The sequence below is a fragment of the Patella vulgata genome, chromosome 4, assembly GCF_932274485.2.
Source record: "Patella vulgata chromosome 4, xgPatVulg1.2, whole genome shotgun sequence".
NCBI lineage: Eukaryota > Metazoa > Mollusca > Gastropoda > Patellidae > Patella > Patella vulgata.
The window spans coordinates 75,051,801-75,076,043 of NC_065882.2; the positions used below are offsets into that span (position 1 = coordinate 75,051,801).

Genomic DNA, 24,243 nt, shown 5'->3' on the forward strand with positions numbered 1-24,243 from the left:
TTACTAAATTAACCACCCTTTGAATCCTAACATTTATTTTGTTTTTGGATTACTTGTAATGACGTACAATAAGAAGAATTCAATTTAAGATACTAAGCGTTGTTTGATCTTGGCTGGAAGTTTTGAAGAGCCAGACAAGACTGTTGTAAAATAAAAGATAAATATTGAAAAGGCCTCCCAGAAGTGTTGAAACATCAGAGAAAGTGTACAAGGAATTTATTGCTTTTATTTCGATGATCATAGAAAAGATCAGAACATTTGTATAAGAGATCTTCTGCCGCCTGGTGAATTTAAAGCAATCCAACTTCGTAACCAAATTGAGCATTGAATAGAATTAATTTTCTATTTTGTTGCAACCTTTCCCTCAAAGCAACATATCAGTTGATTCAACTTTAGTTAGTTAGCCTTTCAGGCCCCGAGTTCACAAAGCATTCTCAGAACCAAGTTAAGAATTTACTCAACTTTCAATCATTGTTTATGAGAAATATCTTTGATCCAGAAACACAAAACTTTACACATAGTTTCTTATTGATGTATTTGATACATTAAAACAATAAAAGTTTTATAAAGGGCTATGATTTAGTTAAAATAAGGTGAACAATTTTGAGTAAATTCTTAACTTAAGCAAGAGAATGAATTGTGAACTTAGGGCCTGATGTCTATAATTAATCTCTTGGTGTTGTTTTAGGAGAGTCTGGTGAAACCATGTTAACTATTCAGACAGTGACAGTCTCAGGTCACTGTTAATTACGCACGCATCATCCTACTTCAGTATGAAAATTTCAACAACAAAATAACGAGCTAGCTGAAGCAGGCAATTTTAAGCCGAGCCATTAACTCAAGCAAGATAAGCCAGCACACAAGAAAAGCCTTCTTGAAGAATGGTACATTGTATTGCTGGGGTTTTTTTTACGCCTTTTTTTTTTACTCCCATTACATGGTCAGATGACAAATTTAAGCTTGTTTGTAAATTAGCTTTTTTAAAAACGGCAGAGTAGATAAGTTTATCCTAGTTGTCCCAGCGTTAATGAACGAAGTTCACCAAAAAGCTGCTATTGCTCTAGCAGGGGGGGTTTGGATGGCCGAATGGTTAGCATGTGCGCGCTGTATCTTAAGGTCTGTCATTGAGTCAATTGGCAGGGTTTCGATTCCCCGGTTGTACATGACAAGGAGTAGGGTCGGCTGTCAAACCTTGTGGGTTTTCTCCGGGTCCACTGGTTTCCCCCCCACTGCTAAAGACCCCTACGCGCATGCGAATTATTGAAATAAAATTGAACCATGCATTAGTCCTGAAATGACCTAGTTTGTGTTGAGTGGACTTAAACCCCATTTCTCTCTCTCTCTGGCAGAAAAAAATGTTGAAGCATTGTCACTTGAATGTTTTCATAATGTAAATAGGATTAAGTATAATTAGTAACTGGATAGAGTTATAAGCTATAACACATACTTATGGAAAAAACTGCTACTATATTTAGTAACGAGATAAAATAATAAACTATAACAAAAAGTATATTACATACCCTGTAGATATATAGATTAAAATATGATCAGTATTTTTATACCAGATGTGACCTGTCACAGTAATTATGGGGTCACCAATGTATAAACGTGACTGGTCGTGATAAAAGGATATAATAAATTGTTATTGGACATATCTGATGGTTGACCTAATGGAAGATATAAATATACCTGGCCTTTATCTGAATAATTATGTCGTGAAATTGAGATATGATCGATTGCTATGGAACATATCAGACTGTCGCTAGGAAATGAAAATGAAATAGGGTTTAACATCCTGTTTTTCTGGCCAAGCTAGTAAAGACATCCCATGCACTGAGGGAATATGATCTGGATTGACGGCTTTCCCATCTACTATTTGTCAATTTCATACTGTAGAGTGTCCTTTTACATGTAGATGCCAGTGTATACTGTATATATATATAGGCGAACCTCTGTTTTTTGACCTGTCAAAATCATAAATGCCTGTAATGTGGAAAATTTCTTTTAAAAATAAGAATAAAGGTCACCGGAAACGCTTCACAATTTCTTTAAATAATGCAAGGAATTATGTCAATATATCCTTTCCATAAATATAACACGATACCGAAAGTCGACAGGACTATAAACAGGACTAAAATGACATCACGGCTTATGTATTGGCGGAAAGTTACCACTACTCATGGAGAACGGCGGAAATCGCTAACGTTGAAATTTACTTGTGGCAGGTAACATTGATATTCGGGGATCATGTTATACTTATGGAAAGGATATGTTGACATAATTATTGCATTATTTAAAAAAATTATGAAGCTTTTCTGATGACCTTTGAGCTGTTATATCTATTATGTTCATGTCCCTAACCAGATTACCAAATTCTGGGGCAATTAACTCATCTGAAACCTTAATTTGAATGTATGTCCGGTACAACTTCAGTGGTTCTTGACATTTTGTCCGGTACAACTAAAACAGAAATTTCCATGTCTGCTCTTCCATCGTAGAAAGGGATCATGTGGCTAAGTGGACAAGACGCCTACTCGCTAGCCTGGAGGTCGGGTGTTCGATCCCTGCATTGGCCGAGAAAGTTCATTCAGATTTTCCGGCGTGGTTTCCCCTTGTTAGTGATGCAGGGTGGAGGGCCTGACAAGAACAGCTGTCTAGTCATTCGGATGGGACGTAAAACCGAGGTCCCGGGCAAAATTTCCCTCATAGCACACGGTATGGCGTATGCCCGTCTTCATTAGCCCAGGTTAGGAGCAGAACAGTAGGACGTTAAACCTCATTTCATTTCATTTCATTTTCCATCGTAGAAAAGGTTAATAACCTTTATGTTTTCAAAATTACTATTTGGTGTAGAGCTTATACTTAACTTATAAATTAACTGCATGAATCAACACGTTACATGTTTCACTGATTTTCAACAACATTGTCACTGACATTGTTTGCGATTGAATATGACTGACCAACTTTTAGAAATACCTCGCTAAAAGTGAGCAAGCTGATTGATTTGATAAGAATTTTGTCACAAAGCTGTTGTATTAATTACTGAATATTCATAGATACGTTGTTCAGCCAGCCATGGCTCTGGCTTTCATACAAAAACACTTCATGCTCTGTTGAATTTGTCATATATAAAAAAAACACCTGTATAAAAAATCTCATAATACGACGCAAGGATTACGGTTACTCCAGAAGTGATTTAATTCGTAGTATTTTACATAAGGATGCCCGAAAAACATTCACGTCATTCAAGAAAGGTAATGTTTTGTCATATTAACAGAAACCCCTTAGATATACATGTATTATACTGTTTGTATGAATGTATTTTGTTGTCTATGTAGTATGTATCATTAAATGTATATGACTATGTCTAAGTGATACATGTAGACATGCTGTCCATAATGGACGTTTTGATGGAGAGAGAGAGAGAGAGAAATGGAGTTTAAAGTCCACTCGACACAAACTAGGTCATTTTGGGACTAACATATGGTTTTATTTTATTTCAATAATTCGTTTGCGCGTAGGGGTCTTTAGCAGTGGGAGGAAGCCAGAGGACCCGGGGAAAACCCACGAGGTTGGACAGGCGACCCTACTCCTTGTCACCTACAACCGAGGATTCGAAACAACGCCAGTTGACTCAATGACAGGCCTTATGATACAGCACACATTCGGCCATCCTCCCCCCCCCCTCCCGTTTTGATGCAATAAACATCTTATCTTAGCTTATCTTATTAGAAATATTTAATCTAAATACTAACAACCAATTTATAATATACTAACATAAATAGGGTAAATATATATGTCAGGCTAGGAGGTTATCTTATCATATAATTATCAGGGCTTTGTTGATCTGGGTTTGTTTGTGTATTGTTGGAAGGCGTGATATGGCGCAATATAGCAGTTCACAATTTTTTGTGGATCAGAAAGTCATTTAGAACTAGAAGTACCGTAATAATAACATACCCAGCAATGTTTATCACTGTGTTAAGAAGAGGATTAAGTTTATTACATCAATGCTGTAGAAATTATCAAACTCTGTGACTTATAACAGGCTTTGGCAGTAAACTGCCCAGAATAATACATCTAGTGTAGTTTTTAAGCATGGTCTCCGGAGAGGATTAAGTTTACATTAAATCGATGCTGTTGAAATTGTCAAAGACTGTTGGTTGGTTGTGACAAGATTTTGTGAATCAGAACATCAATAAGAAATAACTACCCAGAAACATATATCACTGATATTTTCCATGTATGCATGGTGTCAAGAGAAAACTAGATTTACTAAATGAATGTTGTTGAAATTGTCAAAGACCTGTTGGTTGTGACAAGATTTTGTGAATCAGAACATCAATAAGAAATAACTACCCAGAAACATATATCACTGATTTTTTCCATGTATGGTGTCAAGAGAAAACTAGATTTACTAAATGAATGCTGTTGAAGTTGTCAATGACTGCTAGTAGTAGCTACAACATGCATTATATTGATAGAAGAATTCGAGCGGAGTGTACAGAATCAATGAATGGGTTACGGAAGCTAGCTTACTGCCAAGTTCCTCACAGAAAACTAGCAGTTTAGTCCTCCAAGTTGTGAGAGGCGGATTCTACACTGGCAGTTAATATGACCATTTTATTATTTTTGTAAATAGATAAATATAGATTGTTGTGAAAAGGACAAAGTACAACCGGGTGATAATTGTTTAAGATAAAACTCTTAACAAGTTTTTACAGCTTTAATATTATTGGAAGATGAATTTAGTGGATATTTAAAAATTGCTCAATGAAGGTCTTTCAGATGGTGAGATTTTGAATTTAATTTGTATATTTTGAAAACAGATGAATGAATTTGTTTATATTATGTGACTTATGTATTGTTTTCCAATCCAAGTGAAATAGTGCATAGGTTACATTTTGAAGTGACAGTGTACATGTGTCAAGCTATGACCATAATTTAGTACAGAAATTTCTTGTCAAATAATTTACTGTGAAGTTTTATTTGGGAGCTATTTTAGAAGATTAAAACCATCAGGGACGCCATCTCTATCAAGATATATTCGACTGTGTAAAATCCAGGTATATGTAACTTCATTGCAAATACCGGTAAATGGAGAGATCAAATTTGAATGATTTCATTTGAATGAGACAATAACCAGAAACTCTTTGTTGTATATGTGTGTATAAAAAAAAAATATTTAAAAGAAAAAAATAACACAGTTATCTGTTTAAAAATTGTACGCAATTTCAAATTGTGTAAGTTTCTGTCGACAAAAACCTGTTGAGGTACCTTCTGTGTATGGTAGGAGATTTCCTAGTTAACAATTTTATGATATATACACAAACTAATAACTGAAGTACCCTTAATAGAATCTCTCTCCCTCAAGATATAGTTGTCCACTTATTAAGGTATCCTGGACATAATTACTCAAGCTTTGAACATCAAGACCACTGATAGGATCTGATTAGAAGGCTGTAGTACTTGTTCGGATATTTTACTTGGTGTGGAAGACATCATTGTTAACAAAAGAATATTGTCCATTCTGCGGTGTTTAATGGTCACATTACGGAGGACTATATTAATATTTACCAGTGCAAAGACTGGTAATTTGAGACCTATGAATATAGATGATTTTTATGGCATGGAAAATAAAATTAATAAATGAGTCATTGGGAAACGCTTAACTCTGTGTTGTAGTGTTAATGATTGTTTCAAGGAAATTGATATTACAACGAATGACGAAAATAGTGGAATGATACGGAAATGGGTGTAATGGATTTCCAGATGAAAGTAAACCTGTCTTGTGCTGTTGATACATGGGTGCAATCTGCATGGAAATTGATATAAAATTGCAACTGACAGTTTATGAGTAGACATTCTCCGTCTTTACCTACGTGGTACAGGAAACAGAGTTGATGAATATGAAATATATAATTATAGTACCATATCTTGATATGGCACGGGGACAGTAATTGTATCTTAATGATGTGATTGACAGTTTATATTGTAGATTACAAGTTAAAATTAGATGATAATTTTATCGAACATACATGTAGTGTAAATTGCTGGAGGATAATATCATTTGTGTAGCGTCGTTAAATTCTACCTGTGATAATATTCCTGGAATACTGAAATTGATACTGTGGTTGACAATTTTCAAACCGTGGGGATTAATTTGGATGAGATATGACTTTTTAAGATATTCCATGCTGATGTTACATATACAAGGTGTCAGTTACATCGTAAACATGCAAATCAATGATTAAAGTCACTGTAATGAATGGTAGATTGTGGTGTCCAGTGACAATTTTATTGAAATTATTAATCAAGGCTACATGCTAAGATAAATGTATATGGTTTAGGTATAATCTGGAAGTGTTTATAAATCAAATAACTATCGTATAATCACATCCACGAAACAAAGGTTTCTGAGTGATAATAATTTCTATACGACATTAGAAACGATGATGAATTACTAGGTTAATTGAAGCAATACGTGTTCAAGACTTTTGACTTTAAGTTAATTTCTTGACATTTGTTATTTTTTGTGAATCGGAAGACTATTTATTTGATATGTTTTATTAGTCTATTTTTATCGTAAATTGTCTTCCAGTCACTTGATATTCTCGTATTGATCAACGGATTATGGGAATATGAAAAATATCATAAATGACAAATTACGATTCCAGGGAATCTCTTGTAATTTTTGATCAGACCATGTAGGAAAAATAGAAAGTAAATTGGCATTCAATAGCGTCATGGCTTTATATAAGAAAGATTATAACCACTGATGAGAAATTCTTTAGGAGTATAGCGTGTGGGTTTTCGGAAATGAAAATACATTTAGTTAATGTTAGAATCACATCAGGAGAATAAACGTCAAGTGAGAAGGTCTTCAAGGTGATTTTTGTGTTCAGTGAATATTATGAAATATTCTCATTGTTCTCGCAGACTGTGAATTTCTTTTTGAGAAAATCAGCGACGGTATCTTTAATCATCTTGTAGCTCAGTCAGTCTTTTATATCAGCACTACAGTGATTTTTTCTTCAATTTTTTCCTCATCCGAGAGAGAAATGATGCAAATAATGGCATGTCAATTTGACTTACGAAGAATTTGATTTGATATTGGCATGTGTTTTGACGCTATGATTATAGTTTTCTTCAATACCTAGCCTCGACAGGAATAGAAGCCAGGAATAAAAATCAGAGTTCTGTGTGACATGGTGTTGTTCATGTTAGTGATGGTGTCAGCAGATTGATGCCTGCTGTAGAATTTATGTTGAATTCCGTGCTTGTTGTGTTTAATTATGGTGTCGTAACTAACCAAAGCTTTAACATGTTGAAAGTGGATTCAGAGGCAAATGAATCAAGAAAGTCACGGACTAGCTTAGCATCTATATTCGAGGATTTAGTTAGCTTACGCAAGTCGTTATTACAGCGTCCGTCTGACACATGGGTAAGTAAAGTACAGTGTAATATAATGTTTGGGTTAACTAACGATAGTCTTTAACCCTTTATCATCTCGACTACTTGTTGTTGTTCTTTGTGTTTAATGTCCGCTTCCACCGAAGGTGATATCGCAGATAAGTCTTACTTTTCATTTTTATTATCTTAGCGCACCGGCAGGTGTCTTTCCTGTTGGAGGAAACCGGAGTACCCGGAGTAAACCCACGAGGTTGAGAAGGCGCCTCTATCTCCAAGCCACATACGCTCACACCAGGGATCGAAACCACAGCTACAAGCCAGAGGTGATCGGCCAGCTAGAGGTCGAAGCGTGGCACTCTAGACCACCAGGCCATCCCAACCCCCCCTCGACCACTCGACTACTACAATTTTCAAAATGAGCTATAAAACTCCCATGTGAAAAAGATTGCTTTTTATTAAAATTTCTTACGGAACTGTGATAGTAAATATTTTCATGAACCAGGTGCTAAAGGGTTAACTTTAAAGTGACAATAAATAATAGCCTTATTCTAAGTATTAGATGTTTAAGTATCCTACCTGTTGTGTAAATTATCCATTAAATCCTATTTTACTTGTCCAGAGGGTTCGAAAATATTTTTAAATCCATGTCACATTTGAAAAGCTTTACGTTAGGCTTTTCAAATCATTTAGTTGAATTTTTCCAATTTTTTAAATTAGGTGTGTTAAGATGAAATTTGTATCTTCAATTAATTGGAATATTGTAAAATAGTACAATTTGTTGACCAGAATAAAGATTGGGACATATTATTCAGTTACAACAAGAGTGGTATTGAGCCTTTAAATTTCATTTTGAACCGTTTTGTTAGCATATATAAGATAAGGCATGAACATTGACTGTAAACTATAACACATACTTATGGAAAAAACAGCTACTTATTTAATTAATCTCTCAACGTTATCAAGCTAATACAGTAATACAAAAATTATGAGCCTAATACAGAAAACTATAACAATAAGTATGTGTTATAGTTTATTTGGTTTTATTTTATTGCTCTATCCAGTTACTAAATGACTCAAAGATTAACATTGACTGTGTTCTATGGATGTGCAAGGTCACATGAAACTTCCACAGATACATAACCATAAATGCTAAACAGTAACATAAAATTTTACAGTGTGTTTGAAGCTTTCATTGGATCAGAACTCACTATCATCGAATGGAATTAAAAGATTTAAATCTGAATCCAATCCGAATTGTAAAAAAAAAAAGGTTTCAAAAATGTTTTGACTGCCCCAGGGGAGAGATGATCAGTTGAATTAATGATATTGTTATTGTTTGTTACTTGCTATGTCTGTGTGTCATATATCTTGTCGGCGGGTTTGTCATCTGGGTTTCTGTTTGTGTGTGGTGCACAGATATAAAACACAAAATAAAATTAAAGAATCCCCGCTCAACAGAATGCACAACAGACTTGTAGAAGTAGAAGATCTTTTTAATTGATCGACGTTTCAGGTGCAATACCCTTTTTCAATACCCGAAACGTTTCCAAATATAAAACACCTTGAAGGTAACAAATAGTCTGTCAATTTCTGTCTAAAGAAAGTTTATTTAGCAAGTGATGTGTACTACTGCACTTTAAAAAGTGACAGATTTTATTGTACCGGTAATTTATCTGGTCTTACTGAAAGCTTTACTACACCTTGCTTCGGTAATGGTGGATTTAATATTTTATGTCTGAAAACAAAGTTGATGGGAAACATGAGATTAATGTGACCGTCTATAGAACAATCCTCTCTGGGATGCGAACTAATTCAATTTAATTTAATATACATTTACATTAGCCACAACTCTTAAAAACATTGTCAGTTTTTTTTTAAACTATATTTAATTTTCATTGACAGTTATCATAATTACTTTGGACTTGTTAAGTTTGGTAGAATATAATTTTGGGGGCAGGAAAGGTTGAAAGATTTGTAGTGTGATCGGATTGGCTGCAAAGATGTTACAGGAATACAAATGAAATAAGGTTTAACATCCTACTCTTCTGTTCTGACTGGGAAATTTTGCCCCATCTGCTAAAGGATCTTTTATGTGCACACCAATGTCTACACAGGACCTCATTTTTTCGTCCTATATGAACAACTAGACATACAAATTTCAGTCAATGGTAGTAGACTGTACATCTAAGTAAGTTGATTCAAGTTCATGTTAATGTAGAAGCTGAAATATTAATTTTAAAACAGCTCCTGAGCATCTGTCAGGCCCACCATTTTTATACACCCTGAGTTCAGCACCCTCTTCAGATGTTTTTTTTTTTCCAGTTTGCACGGGATAGGGAAGAAATTGAGGGATTTTAAATTTTCAACTTCAATTATCTCTCCATTTACAGAACACAGGTAAAACCTAGTGGGATTGTTGGGTCAATAGAGGAACCTTAGTTTTCAAATGCAAAACACACCATTTTCTGCCTCCCTTATTCACCTCTTTAAATGCTTTTTGATGCCAGCAGAAAGAGAGAGAAATGGGGTTTAACATCCACTCGACACAAACTAGGTCATTTCGGGACTAACATATGGTCCAATTTTATTTCAATAATTCGTTTGCACGTAGGGGTCTTTAGCAGTAGGAGGAAACCGGAGGACCTGGAAAAACCCCACGAGGTTGGACAGGCGACCCTACTCCTTGTCACGTACAACTGGGAAATCAAAACCACACCAGTCGACTTAATGACAGACCTTATGATGCAGCGCGTACATGCTAACCATGCTAACCCCTTTCTAGCAGAAACAACAGACGACTACTTGGCTGCTGGTGAGCTTATTAGTGGGTCTTACACAATCCCCTGTCTATGGATTGCCAAATGTTCCTATATTGTAGGACGATATGTTATTATTAGAAGATTAGATTCCCAAATTACATAAATCTCTATTATTGTCAGTTGTAAATTAGTTGGTATCTGTCTGATATTGATTGTAGATTATAATAATAATCTATTATATGTCCACTGACGCACTGTATATTAGCAGCTTTATAACACGCTTATATATTTATACAATACACAGCATACAATATACATTAATATATCAAAATGATTATCAAGTTTGTACCTTTTGAAGTATAATCCCTGTGATTTACACATTTAATTCACTGTACCTTCTATAAATTAGCTGTCTCATTAGTAAACAATATAAAAAAGTTTGTCATAAGCAATTATGGACTGGGGAAGAATTCGTTGAAGCTTCTTTAGTAAGCAGTTGACCCGGCGCTGCAGGGGTTGAAAGTAATATAACTCTGAAACCAGAATCGATAGTGCAGTGCCGCTACTAGGCCTATGTTACTCCCTCGGTCCAAGCTACCCCTATACACAAAATTTTGGTATCGGGTCGCCGTAGTGTAGTCACCAAACCTGAACAGACAGACAAATGACAGTGACAAATACATGTATTAGTAAAGATTTAATGGGGGAATGAAATGGGGTTTAACATCCAATGCTTTTGCCCCAACTGGGCAAATGAAGATTGAAATATGTCCTACAAGGACAATTATACACCAACTGGGCAAATTAAGATGGAAATATGCCATGCAGTGACCAGATAGTAGAATTTCCTGCTACTCTTCATCTAATTCTAGCTGTCGAGAATTCTTGTATGTGCACTCCAACATGTACACAGAACCTTGCTTTTTCGTACATTGTTTTATCGACTAGACTTAGTTTCTGGCCAGGCTCTCCATCCTGCACCACCGACAACTTGTGACAAAGGGAAACCACACTGATTATTATCAAACCAACAAGGTCTAATTATTTTAAATTGAAAGAGGTTAGAGAAGACTCTAGATTTGCAGCTTCGCAGACCTAAAAAAAATCAATCTGATTCAAACACAGATCCTACTTCGTTTCGGTTTTTTATAGTTCAAAATTTCGTTTTATTTGTCTTTACTACACTAGGATCTGTAAGAGTTGTAATATTACTGGCGTTTTGGTTGAAGTGAGGAATAAGCCAGTGAAACTGTCTGTTACGGTGACTTCTTGGCGTGCCATGCACAGAACTGTGGATAAACCACTAGAAACGTCAACGTCGAGCACAACTTGTCAGATCTTCATGTAGTATTGGCTATCGAAAGTATAAAAGGAAACGAAATATAGATCTGTATTTAAGTCAGATTAAATAAAACCTTGCTCTGTATACCAGGACACAAAAGAAACATTATTATGCTGGTACAAGAAAAGAAAAGTCATTTACCACACATGACAAGCTTTGGTAGACAAAATTAGGAAAGATAGTCGTTAAAAGTTTTTTGCTGTGTAATCTTTTTGTAATTTGTAGAAAAAATTGAATTGCTCTTCGAAAATGAAGCATAGCGTAAAACAAATGACCAAATGAGATCCATTTATTTCTAGCTGTTTCCTAAGTAATTGTATAGTCATTGTGTGAGTTTTTTTATCATTCATAAAACAAGTATGTCTGTCAGAAAATGGCTGAGAATAGATTTTTTTATTAGACATTAGTATGGAGATCTGTTATGTTTATCCATACTGCAAGTAGTATTAGATTACTATAGATCTTCAGCTTATAACATGAAAGCTACCTGTAATCTAGTTCAGTAGTTAATTATGGATATTGGTACACAATCAGAAATTTGGGTCAGGGGTTCCAGTCCATAAAAAAAAAATTATATATAACCTGGTTTAACAATCTGATTAAAACACAGATCCTATTTCGTTTCGTTTTTTTTATAGTTCAAAATTTCGTTTTACATGTCTATACTACACTAGGATCTGGAAGAGTTGTTATATTATCGGCGTTTTGGTTGAAATGAGGGATAAGCCAATGAAACAATCTGTTACGGCGATTTCTTGTTGGCGTGCTATGAACGGAACTGTGGGTAAACCACTAGAAACGCCAACACTGATTGATTAATCAATGTCTGACGTCATAGGGTCAAAAGTGTGTCTATCTACATGTAACTAAACTCTAATTTCCAATTTCATAGAAATTAAATTCATTAAGCTTCGAAAGGTTGGGGACAATTATAAAAATCAACCAAAAAGTCCCTGAGTGATAACGAGAAACACTTCAACCAGGCAAAACGCCTACGCACAAGCGAAGTATGGAAATTAAACCAAATCATATATAGTTTGTCTGTTCAACCTCGTGGGTTTTCTCCAGGTCATCTGATTTCCTCCCACTGCTAAAGACCCCTACGCGAATTATTGAAATAAAATTGAACCATATGTTAGTCCCACAATGACCTAGTCTGTGTCAAGTGGGCATTAATCCCCATTTCTCTCTCTCTCCTTAATGTAATAGCCATTTTTTAAACCAAAGTCTTATAAAGATTCTGTTCATGTAGCTGTTTAATTTGATAAAATAAGATGTATCCATGATTATAAGACAAGTGACTCATTCATTTTGTTCTCAAGGATGTAAAAAAGCTATGTTTTGACCTTGTCTATTGGAATGTCAGAGACTGACTGCTACCTCTTGTGTCATTTTAAATCCAGTAGAAGATATATATTCCATGTGGGATTATTATTCAGCTAGGTGATAAATTATATTGATTGTGTGAACTATAAGCTGAATGATCGATGTTATGCACCCTTGTCAATATTGAAACTCTCCGTGGAATAAAGTTTATATATCGAATGAAAGTTTTGACCATCTATCAATCTGATTAAAGTACAGATCTATATTTCGTTCCGTTTTTTATACTTTCGATGGCCTACACTACACGAAGATCTGACAAATTATAGTGGGTGTTCACGTCAGGGGTCAAAAGAGCGGCTTTTGACCCTATGACGCCAGACATTGATTAATCAATCAGTGCTGTTGTTTCTAGTGGTTTACCCACAGTTCTGTGCATAAAAAGGCCAAGAACTCGCCGTAACAGACTGTTTCATTGGCTAATTCCTCACATCAAGTAGAACGCCTGTTATATAACAACTCTTCCAGATCTTCCAGATCACAATTTTGAACATTAAAAACGAAACGAAATAAAAAGAGTTAGAAAATAAATATTGAGATCAGACAAGAAGTGATTGATCTATGAAATTTTCAACCACTGATTTTTGGTGGTTGTACTGTGAATCAGAACTTTCACTTTTACGTTATTCCACTGTGAATCAAAGCATTCACTTTCAAAGTTTGCCAGCTGGTATATTTTTGATATATTATGTTTTCTGCAGAGTGACACAATTTTTTGTCCCAACAAATATGACTATTTTTAGCATAATGACAATTTTTCAAAGTCTTTTTACATATGAAAGCTATAAATTTTACTGTTTTTTAAGGTTAAATTCTTTGAAACTATTTCGGTGTTGAAATAAAATGTAACATGAAATGAAAGCAAATCATTGAATATCAAAGTTCAGGTAGTTTCACTCAGCCAGTAAGACACTGGCTTGCTAAGCAGGAGGTCTCAGGTTCGTTCCCGGTGTTGGTCTAGTTGTTCGGATGGTATGAATTCCCCTCATAGCACATACCTTGTATGGCATGTGCCTATCTTCCTTAACTCTGTTTGTGTAGAAAAGTAGGACGTTAAACCTCATTTCATATCATTCTTTCTATTTTATTTTTCATTTCAAGCAATTTCAGTCTTTTCACACATAAAACATAAATTGATAGGTTATTATCTTTCTTAAAGATACATTATGAGAGATTAGATAAAGAGCGGACAGTTCTCACTATAATAGTTAAAAACTAGATAATGTAAAGGGAATTTGCTGAAAATGTCAGTCAAATCGGTCCACTCTGAACCGAGATTTTAGCGATTGAATTTTGGCTTAGCCTCGATCATCATTACTAAAGTCTGTATGATAAAAAACATAGTCTCGATTATCCATTTCATGATTAAATTATGAATGGAAGTCGAACAGCAAATCAGAACCTAATCCAATAAACATTGCAGGTTAGCGATGCCATCAAGAGTTGATTATGGTCTGGATAAGTTAATTAATGTCTAATTAATAATTTAGATAACATTTCAGACCTAAAGAAAAGCCTGCAATAGGAGATTTAGCTCTTGCATAATGCATGTTTAACTGAGCAAGCAATGCTTGCGTCGAATCTCCATTATCTGTATTTCTCAATCAACCATACATTGTTTATTAAGCAATAAAATTTTAGGTGTCAAAAATTCGATTAATGTTTATGTAGATTGATAAACTACCACAAAAAACATCCATTTGAGATTTTAAATGTTGAAGAGGCAAGGGGAGAGTAATTTGGTTTTGGTATAATTTGATGATATTTTTCCATCGATTTGAAAAATGTTTTAGGTCGGTGATTGTATAAATTTAATTTCAAGGATAAGTGATTAAAGTGGCGTGAGGTAATGAGGTTGTAACACGTTGACTTTCCCTGTTGCTTTCAATATTAAACTATTTTTCAACACAACAACTACTTCTTTATCAGCCATTATATTTCTCTCGAGAAATACAGGCCTTTGACCTCCGTAAAGTTTGGAATCGCGTTTAAAAAAACCGTCTACGAGGCTTCATTTTATAAACAGTTTTTACTAGGTCCTAATCACAAGTCAAAAGTTACTCAAATTGAGTATCAGAAAGATGTTAATCAGGACCCGAGTTCACAAAGCATTCTCAGACTTAAGTTGTTTTAATGTATCGAATACATCAATAAGAAACTATATATGTGCAAAGTTTTGTGTTTCTGGATAAAAGATATTTCTCATAAACAGTGATTGAATGTTGGGTAAATTCTTATCTTAAGTCTGAGAATGCTTTGTGAACTCGGTTGTTGTCAACACACACTTTATAATGACTGTTGCTGTTATTATGTATAATACATGGTAATAGAACATTATCAGGGGGGTTGGGTGATGTAGTGGTTTAACACATGCATATGAAATCATAAAGTATATACATATATGTCATTATATATGTTATTAAGTCAAGTGGGTAATTTTCATTTTGCAGTTTATACGTGACAAGGAATAGGGTAGCCTGGCCAACCTTGTGGGTTTTCTCTGGGTCTTCAGGTTTCCTCCCACTTCGAATTATTAAAATAAATTTGAAATTTGAACCATATGGTAGTCCCGAAATGCCGTAGTTTGTGCCGAATGGAGTTAAACCCCTCCCTCTCTCTCTCTCTCTCTCTCTCTCTCATTTGTATATAAAAATCGAGCCACAGTGGCTAAGTGAGTAATATGCTGGCTTGTCGTGGGTTCGGTTCTGGTGTTGGCCGAGAAATTTCATCAGGATTTTTGGACGTGGTTTCCCCTTAAAAGTGGTGCAGGGCCTGACAAGGACAACTGTCTAGTTGTTTGGATGGGAATAAAAACTGAGGTTCCGTGTACACATTAATGTGCACATAAAAGATGCCTGTCTTCATTAGCCCAATCGGAGCAGAACAGTAGGACGTTAAACCCCATTACATTTCATTTTATTGTATATAATAAAAAAAATCAAATTGTTTGTTCAGACTTTAGATGGAAATGTAACAACCCAACCAAGGTGGAACAACACTAATTACAAGACAATGTTACCCTTAATATTGTAAACCATTGTCTTGATATAATAAAGACACTCGAGGAACTTGTAAGATTTTTCTGATGCCATAATTGGGCTATTTGTTATCGATTTTCGTGCAGAACTCTAAAGATCAAGTATTATAATGTCCAGGTCGCGAAACCTGTAATTCACTTCTACGATTTCCCATTATTTCGTCTGAAAGTAGTTTTCAAAATAAAACTAAGAAGAAGACAAAAGGAAATAATTGATCAATTGTAAAGATTTATTTGTTATAGTTCGGCAAATCTAGCACTTCTCTTAAAAGTGCTTTAACAGAGAAACGTTGGTTCAGAATCTAAAAACTATTGCTGAAAAAGCTAACAACTTTTGAGTCTCGTCAAAGATGGTGATTTTTTTGTCTGCACTTTTGCGGCTTCAATTAGCAACCTCTTTCTGACATTTAAATCATTTGTTTAATTGATTTAACAGGAGAACTGTATTGATTTTCAGTGATTTATGATTTCCGGAGTCATTCCCCTTTATTACAAAGTCTCGTTAGTACCTATAAATTATTGTCTGGCAACTTGCCCCCACGGCCTCAAAGGTTTTTGAAAAATACATGTCTCTAGACTCATAATGGCATATACCTGGGGTAACTGGAGGTCACTTTGCTAAAACACAGAAATTGAGATTTAATACAACAAAATATGACATAAAAAAAACCTGTACACTACGTTCATGGCCCGTGAGAGGGTGGGGTGGGGTTGGGGGGGGGGGGCAGACAGCTGGGACACTTGTACATGATTTTGACAGGGAGTTTTAAGCAAGCATGATTAAGCAAGCATCACAAAAATTGTGACCATCAGGGCGCCAAAATAACAAAAAAGAAATTGTTTTATCACTTGTCCGGGCAAAATTTCCTTCATAGCACTCTGTATGGCGTATGCCCTTCTTCATTTGCTCAGTTTGGAGCAGAACAGTAGGACTTTAAACTCCATTTCATTTCATTTCATTTCGTCTGTTTTTAATGGCCGGGTGGTATAATGGCCGGCTGGTATAATTGCGGTCACTTGCATTGTTTTCTTGCTGTTATAATAATATAAATTTGAAAAACTTAACAGGTTCATTTGCACTCTTTTAGCATTTTTTAAATTTCGAGGCTCGTATTTGTTTGGCATTTGTTTATGTCGATACATTTGCACCAGAAGAGTTCGCAAATTTAATTTAGATAGATAGGAATAGAATTGTATGAATTATATATTTTTAAATGGATATAAATGTTTTTTGGGGGCTAGATATTGTTAAATAAATTAGATTAATTTTGTTATAATTTCCTTGTTCTATAGAAGAATTTATAAACTCCTGTGAGATTACCATATGAAAGTGTGCTATTATCTTAATTTAGCTAGCCAATCCCCTTGTTCTTCTGAGTAATAATGACGCTGATCAGTCTATTTCCACTCAAAAAATTCCCAAGTGGGTTACATGTGGAGACTTTCCGTTCAGTGTTAACAAATTTAAGCTTTTAATTTGTGATGAGTTAGTAAAGATCAACTACAACAATTTCCTAGGTTAGCAAGCTGATTGAAACTGAAGGGGAAAAGGGAGGGGCTGGGGTACATTGATTGGGGCTGAGGTACATTGATTGGGGCTGAGGCTGAGGTACATTGATTGGGCATTGATTCTACATGAGAAGCAAGGTGTTATTTTGTTTGTTTTTTTAATAACATTTGATATATGAACAAATATCATTCCCACAACTCCCACAAAACACCCAGCCCCCCCCCCCCCCCAGCCCCCCACCCCCTGGATTCAGCTATTAGTTAAAAATCTCTTGTGAGGTTCGCCTGTCCAACCTCGTGGGTTTTCTCTGGGGCCTCCAGTTTCCTCCCACTGCTAAAGACCCCTACGCGCAAGCGAATTATTGAAATAAAATTGAACCATGTGTTAGTCCCGAAATGACCTAGTTTGTGTCGAGTGGACGTTAAACCCCATTTCTCTCTCTCTCTCTCTCTTGTGAGGTTGAATATTCGGGAAGATTGTCTTGGTCAGACACATTTCCTATGGTTGATTTGTTACCCTGACAACATTCCAAATAGAAAATAATTAATTGTTATTCTTGAAGAATATAAAAACTTTGTGACGTGTATTCTTGAAAAAAGAAAAAGTGTATTTCTAAGATGCCTACATTTTGGTTTGAATTAAAGTAGTGACAAATAAACTAGAAATACAGGCAATGAAGGATAGACTAACATTTAAATGGGTGTTAAATCCATAATTAATGTTATTTAAATCTTTTAAGCAATTCAGATGTGTCCTCAAACTTACTGCGAGTGTCCAAAGCTAGCTGGAGCCAACATTTTAAGCCAAAATAAGGCAGCTACATGTATTTAGAAAAGCCTTCTCAAAGACAAGTAGCAAGCTGGGTTTCATAAACTTGTTCAATTGCACCACCTTTGGGTTCTGACAACAAAGCTAAACCATTTTTAAAAAGCCGGCATATTTAAATCTGTTTAAATTTGTCATTTGGACACAGTTTTAAAACGTGCTTATCAATACCTGCATTTTTGAACCAGTTTAATTTTAGCATGTGAACAGTAGTTTTCAGCGTATAGAATTCCAGAATACCTATTATCTTGGTTAAGCGCTTGCACGCTGTATCATAAGGTCTGTCATTGAGTCAACTGGCGTGGTTTCGATTCTCTGGTTGTACGTGACAAGGTGTAGGGTTGTCTGTCAAACCCCGTGGGTTTTGTCCGGGTCCTCCGATTCCTTCCCACTGCCAAAAACTCCTACGCCAAAGCGAATTTGAAATAAAATTAAACCATATGTTAGTTTGTATCAAGTGGAGATTAAACTCTCTCTCTCTCTCTCCCTCTCTCTCTCTATCTCTCTCTATCTCTCTCTCTTACAGCCCGTTTAGAGGCTTAAACATGCATTATGCAAGAGCTAAATCTGCCTATTTCAGGTCTTTCTTTAGGCCTGAAATGTTATCTAAATTATTAATTAGACATTAATTAACCTATCCAGGCCATAATCAACTCTAGATGGCTGCGCTAGCGTGCGATCTTTAGTGGATTGTAAGCCGATTTACTGCATAACTTTCCTTCTCATTAAACGATTAAATGGATAATCGAGACTATGCTGTTTATCGTACTGGGAATTTCAGTCGCTTAGTTCTCGGTTCATAGTGGATCAATTTGAATGAAATTTTCACCAAATTGCCTTCTACATTATCTAATTTTTAACTATTATAGTCAGAACTGCCAACTCGTTACCGAATCTCCCATAATGTATCTTTAAGTTGAACTGGTTTAAAAACCCCGGTTATCGTTAAGCCAGTTTAACTTAAGCATCTGAACACAAATGTGGGGCAAATAAACCAGTTTAGAAACCCCAGCTCGCGACCTGTCTTCGAGAAGGCTTTTTCTTTTAAACTGGTTCATCTTAGCCATCTGAACGGGTTGGCTTAAAAAACCCAGCTCCAGCTTGCTTTGAGCATGAGCAGTACGCAGTAAGTTACATTCCTGTGAAAATATCGAGGTCAGACAGTGCCAATGTTATCGAAAGCGTGCAAGAACCGAATATAGAATATGAAGCTACCCATGCGTAGTTAACTCTATAATCTGACCGAAGAGGTCAGAATAGTTAAACTGGTTTGGCTTATAGTACGTGTGATGCTGTCTTAAAAACCCCAGCGATTATGAAATGGTTTAAAAATAAGCGTCTTAACGGGCTATAAGTGTTTTAAATGTAAAATTATATGAAGAAAAACAAATATAATAACAATATCACTGTCCAATATTACTGTCCAATTATTTTGCTTTTTTTGTATTTGTGTGACAATTTGAAAGTAAAATAGTCTGCTTATTAGAGCCAATCAGGTTTGGTAGAAGTGAAGTCGTCTGTTCTGTGGAAATTTGTGTTATATAATACCTAAGTGGTATTGTTATAACCCTAGTATCAACAGACATACGTAATCACACAAAGTCATTAATTTGCGATCTATCATGGGGGTTGGATGGACACAGCCATAGAACAAGCATTATCAATGCTAATTATATTTTGATTAGCAAGAGCCGAATGTAATTTACGTTATTCGAAATACAGATTTAATAACTGTTGTAATATAGATTGTCGTCTCGAGACTTGCATTAGAGAAGGCAATTTTCATGATTTGTTATCGAGGAGATCTATGTGTATTCATATTGTTCCTGTGCCAGAGATTTTTGCAGTTGTAGTGACGATATTGGCATAATTTTTTATAGCCTTGCATTAGATATGTAAAAGCAATATATTAAATAGCAATTGTTATTTTCTTTAGGCTGACCTTAAAAATATCTTTGTTTCGCCTAACGCGACCGACTAACTAAAACCACCCCCGACTTAAATTATTTTATTGCACTTTTCCGCGATCTTTTTATTTTATTTTGTGTGTCAACCTGAAATATATCACGAGAGTTATTTCCCTTTACTATGGCTATGGTTTGATTCATTATTGAAACTGGTTGATCAAGACGAAAGCATCATAGGTGTCGCTTCTCAACAAAATGGTTGTAGACGAAAGCACGTCCATTCCCACGAAATGATTCTGCCTCTATTTTTCACGAAAACGAATATTGAATATCCGTTTTCGAGAAAAATGAAGGCACAACCCGCACGATCGTTAAAAAACGTGTTGAGGGAGTTTCAAACGTCAGTTTCTGCCAATTCGTGTGCGAGTCGTGCATCACGAAAAATCCCGATGTCATTGATTTGTTTGACAATAAAAGAAGACGAATGTTTGCACCCGGAAAATTATCAAGCTGTCAAATTAGCTCTTAAAAAAAAATCTGAAAAAAAACCCGACCTACCGACCCTTCTCCTCGATTGTGGGTCGGGTTTGGTGAAACAAAGATATTTTTAAGGTCAGCCTTACTAGAAACATGATTCTACTGAATGAATAGGAGAAGAGCTGTAACACTGTATACAAATCTAATAAAAACTAGACATTATTTTCCTTCCGTTTAATTATTTGCTTGGGCACTCCATTAACACCTAAAGACATGGTTAAGTGAAGCCTGTTCTAGTCATGTAATGACGGCTAAATGATTAGACAGCTAACCAAATGTCTAGATAATGAATGCCTTTCAAAAGATTCCTTATAACTATCTGGAATTTCAGAATAAAGTTTAAGTATACATAAAGTTTAATACCATACAGAATCAAAAGATTTCTTAGAATTATCTGGAATGACGAAATAATGTTTAAATATAGAGTTTAATACTATGCACTTAAATTTTATTTTAGAAAAAAATTATAAGGGTTTAAACATTATTCAAATTGATCATTTTGATCCTAAGTTACGGCCATTTTAAGTTTACTTTGATTTTAACTGATTTCACATCATCATTGCTTCTTTGTATTCAGTTTTCTCTGATTTATATAAATAAGGGGGGTTTGGATGGCCAAATGGTTAGCATGTGCGCGCTGTATCATACGGTCTGTCATTGAGTCAACTGGCGTGATTTCGATTCCCTGGTTGTACGTGACAAGGAGTAGGGTCACATGTCCAACCTCATGGGTTTTCTCTGAGTCCTCTGGTTTCCTCCCCCTGCTAAAGACCCCTACGTGCAAGTGAATTATTGAAATAGAATTGAACTATGTTAGTCAAGAAATGACCTAGTTTGTGTTAAGTGGAAGTTAAACCCCATTTCTCTGTCCCTCTCTTTTTTACTACATCTCATATAAATGGTTACACGTAAAGGAATTTTCCCCTCAATGTGTCTACATGTCATTTTATATTTCATGTTGCACATAGCCATCTTGACTCACACTAGTATTATACAACGTTTGAGAAATATTCCCTTATTGTTAGTTTGTTTTTCATTTTGAGTGAAGTTTGTACAACTACAGGCCCTAGGGACTGTACAGTGCGGTGTACGCTTACGACTAGCCACAGATCCGTTCACTTGATTGAAATGTGCATTTGTTGTTTGTAATATCTGGAATATTGTGCCTTGTCTTTAGATTTGTCTTGTGTAATTGTTTGTGTGTGGTGCAGTCCCCTGTGTACTTACTTTTATAGGCAACTATAGTAATATTAATGTAATTGTGTTGTCTTTCCTACAAACCAGATTACTCAGATGTGCTTAATTACAGAATAATAACAGTTGACTTTAGATTAAAGTAGTGCATGTTTTTAACATTTGAAATATATTTGAACGATCTAACAGACCTTTAACGATTGCCATAGTGTGTTTTATATGCACACCTGAAAATATGGTGTATATTGTCGTCACCTCCATCGGTTAGTCGTCCACAATTTCTTGTGAACACACTTCAATTTTTATCCAATCTTTTTAAAGTTTATATATGAATTTCAACAAATTCTGTTAATTACTTTGGTTTGTAGACCTTGTGGATGCTCCAGTGACAAAAATTATCATTTGATCTGTATTAACATTTATATGCATTATTTAAATTAGTAAAATGACGACGCATATAGAATTTCAGAAATTTCTGTTAGTAACATCAAGAGTTATGGCCCTTGTTTCACTTTTTGAACCTTGTGAACACTATGATCTGTATGAATTTGATATCAGTGTCTTGTAAAAGCTCCCATTACCGGTTACAAAAGACTAAATATGCGACAACCCTTGTCGACTGCTCGAACCATTAAACATACATTATGCAAGAGCTAAATCTGTCTATTGCAGGTCTTTCTTTAGGCCTGAAATGTTATCTAAATTATTAATTAGACATTAATTAACCTATCCAGACCATAATCAACTCTAGACGGAATCACTAGCCTGCGATCTTTAGTGGATTGTGAGCCGATTTACTGCATAACTTTCCTTCGCGATTTAACGATTAAATGCATAATCAAGACTATGCTGTTTATCGTACTGACTTTAGTAATGATGATCAAGGCTAGGCGGAAATTCAATTGCTTTGTTCTCGGTTCATAGTGGATCAATTTGAATTAGATTTTCAGCCTTTACATTACTTAGATAGTGAGAACTGCCAACTCGTTGTCGAATCTCCCATAATGTATCTTTTAGCTGCTGTGGTTGTGTGTTTCATTGCCTGGCAACCTATCTTTTTATTTGTCTTACCATCTTAACAGCAAATATTAAAGCTGCTGCTGATTATTTGCCTTTTTTCAGACAATTATCGTATTTTTCCCGACTTAATCTGTGTTTAATTATTTAATATCTAATTTAATTAATAAAATAAAATATCAAAGGTAGATAATCTACCGGCTTGAAATTAATCGGTTTAAAAATAAGCGCATCAAACATGTTTTATCTGACACTTACAGGTGGTGCTGCTTCTTATGATCATCTGCCTAAATATTGCAGAATTTCCATTCACAATATCTTTGTAAATATTTAATGGAATTTAACAATTTTTAAATTGATCATACTCCTTTCAAGCAATTCATAGTCTGACAAATGACAATTCCAAGACTATAACATTTCTCTCTCTCAAAATCTGATCTTCTGATCTGGGTCCACTTTCTTGAGGTTTGATTTAGTCAATTGTATGACTATGTTATTGTGCTGCAGTTTGCATTGATGAATATTTTGAATGCAATGATTATTGTTAGCTGGTTTCCCGATATTAAAAGTCTGGAATGCCATTTCCGTGTATCCATTAAAGTACGCACATTCTTTGTAATCATTATTTAATCTCGCAAAGCTTTTTGTTGACAGTGAATGAAATTCTTTTTAACGTAAGATTTAAGTTACACGAAAAGAAGGATACAGAACCTATTCTAGAGAGAATTATTGATTGCAGAATAAAAGCACACAATAAATTGTGAGTCTTGAGTATTGAAAACTCTAAGCTGTCATCGAAGGAATACTAAGTCCTTTCTCAAACTAATGTTTTGCCATGTCAGCCTCTTGTCTCGAGAATTTCTAAGAATAGATTTGTTAATCTTGCTTCCTCCACAACCAGTAAAATGGCCATTAACAAATGTTGACAGCAACTTTCTTTTTAACAAAGAGTAAGTGCATGCAAACTATAAAAAACTTCACATCTCATTGTTGTAATCTTCTAGTCCTTTCATCCCAGTTCTTGCCAGATTCCTCTCTGCTTTAATATAAACAGACAGAGAGATTAAACAGACATGATGTTTGTATTTCACCATATAAAAGAACTCAAAGAATATTCTAAAGTGAAATGAAATGAGTTCCAATACTTTACTTTTCTGCACTAACTTAAAGATACATTGTGTAAGATTTAGATAAAGAGCTAGCCATTCTTGCTATAATAGTTCGAAATGAAATGAAATGGTGTTTAACGTCCTACTGTTCTGTTCCTATGCTGGGCTAATGAAGACGGGCATATGCCATACAGTGTGCTATGAGGGAAA

At 35.1% G+C, this 24,243-nt stretch overlaps 1 protein-coding gene across 9 annotated transcripts in view; it reads left to right on the top strand.

Annotated features, from left to right (window-relative positions):
- The window catches only part of LOC126819279 (transient receptor potential cation channel subfamily M member 3), a 194,069-nt gene that overhangs the window by 53,592 nt on the left and 116,234 nt on the right, over window positions 1–24,243 (top strand). The window contains exon 1 of one of the 9 annotated variants that reach the window (XM_050547246.2): window positions 7,024–7,444. The exons of 7 other annotated variants lie outside the window; for them this stretch is intronic. In XM_050547246.2, the coding sequence (XP_050403203.1) occupies window positions 7,247–7,444 (198 nt within the window). In that variant the 5' untranslated portion in view covers window positions 7,024–7,246. Of the gene's footprint in view, window positions 1–7,023; window positions 7,445–24,243 lie in introns of those variants that run through there. One more of the 9 variants, XM_050547248.2, reaches the window with a different exon arrangement.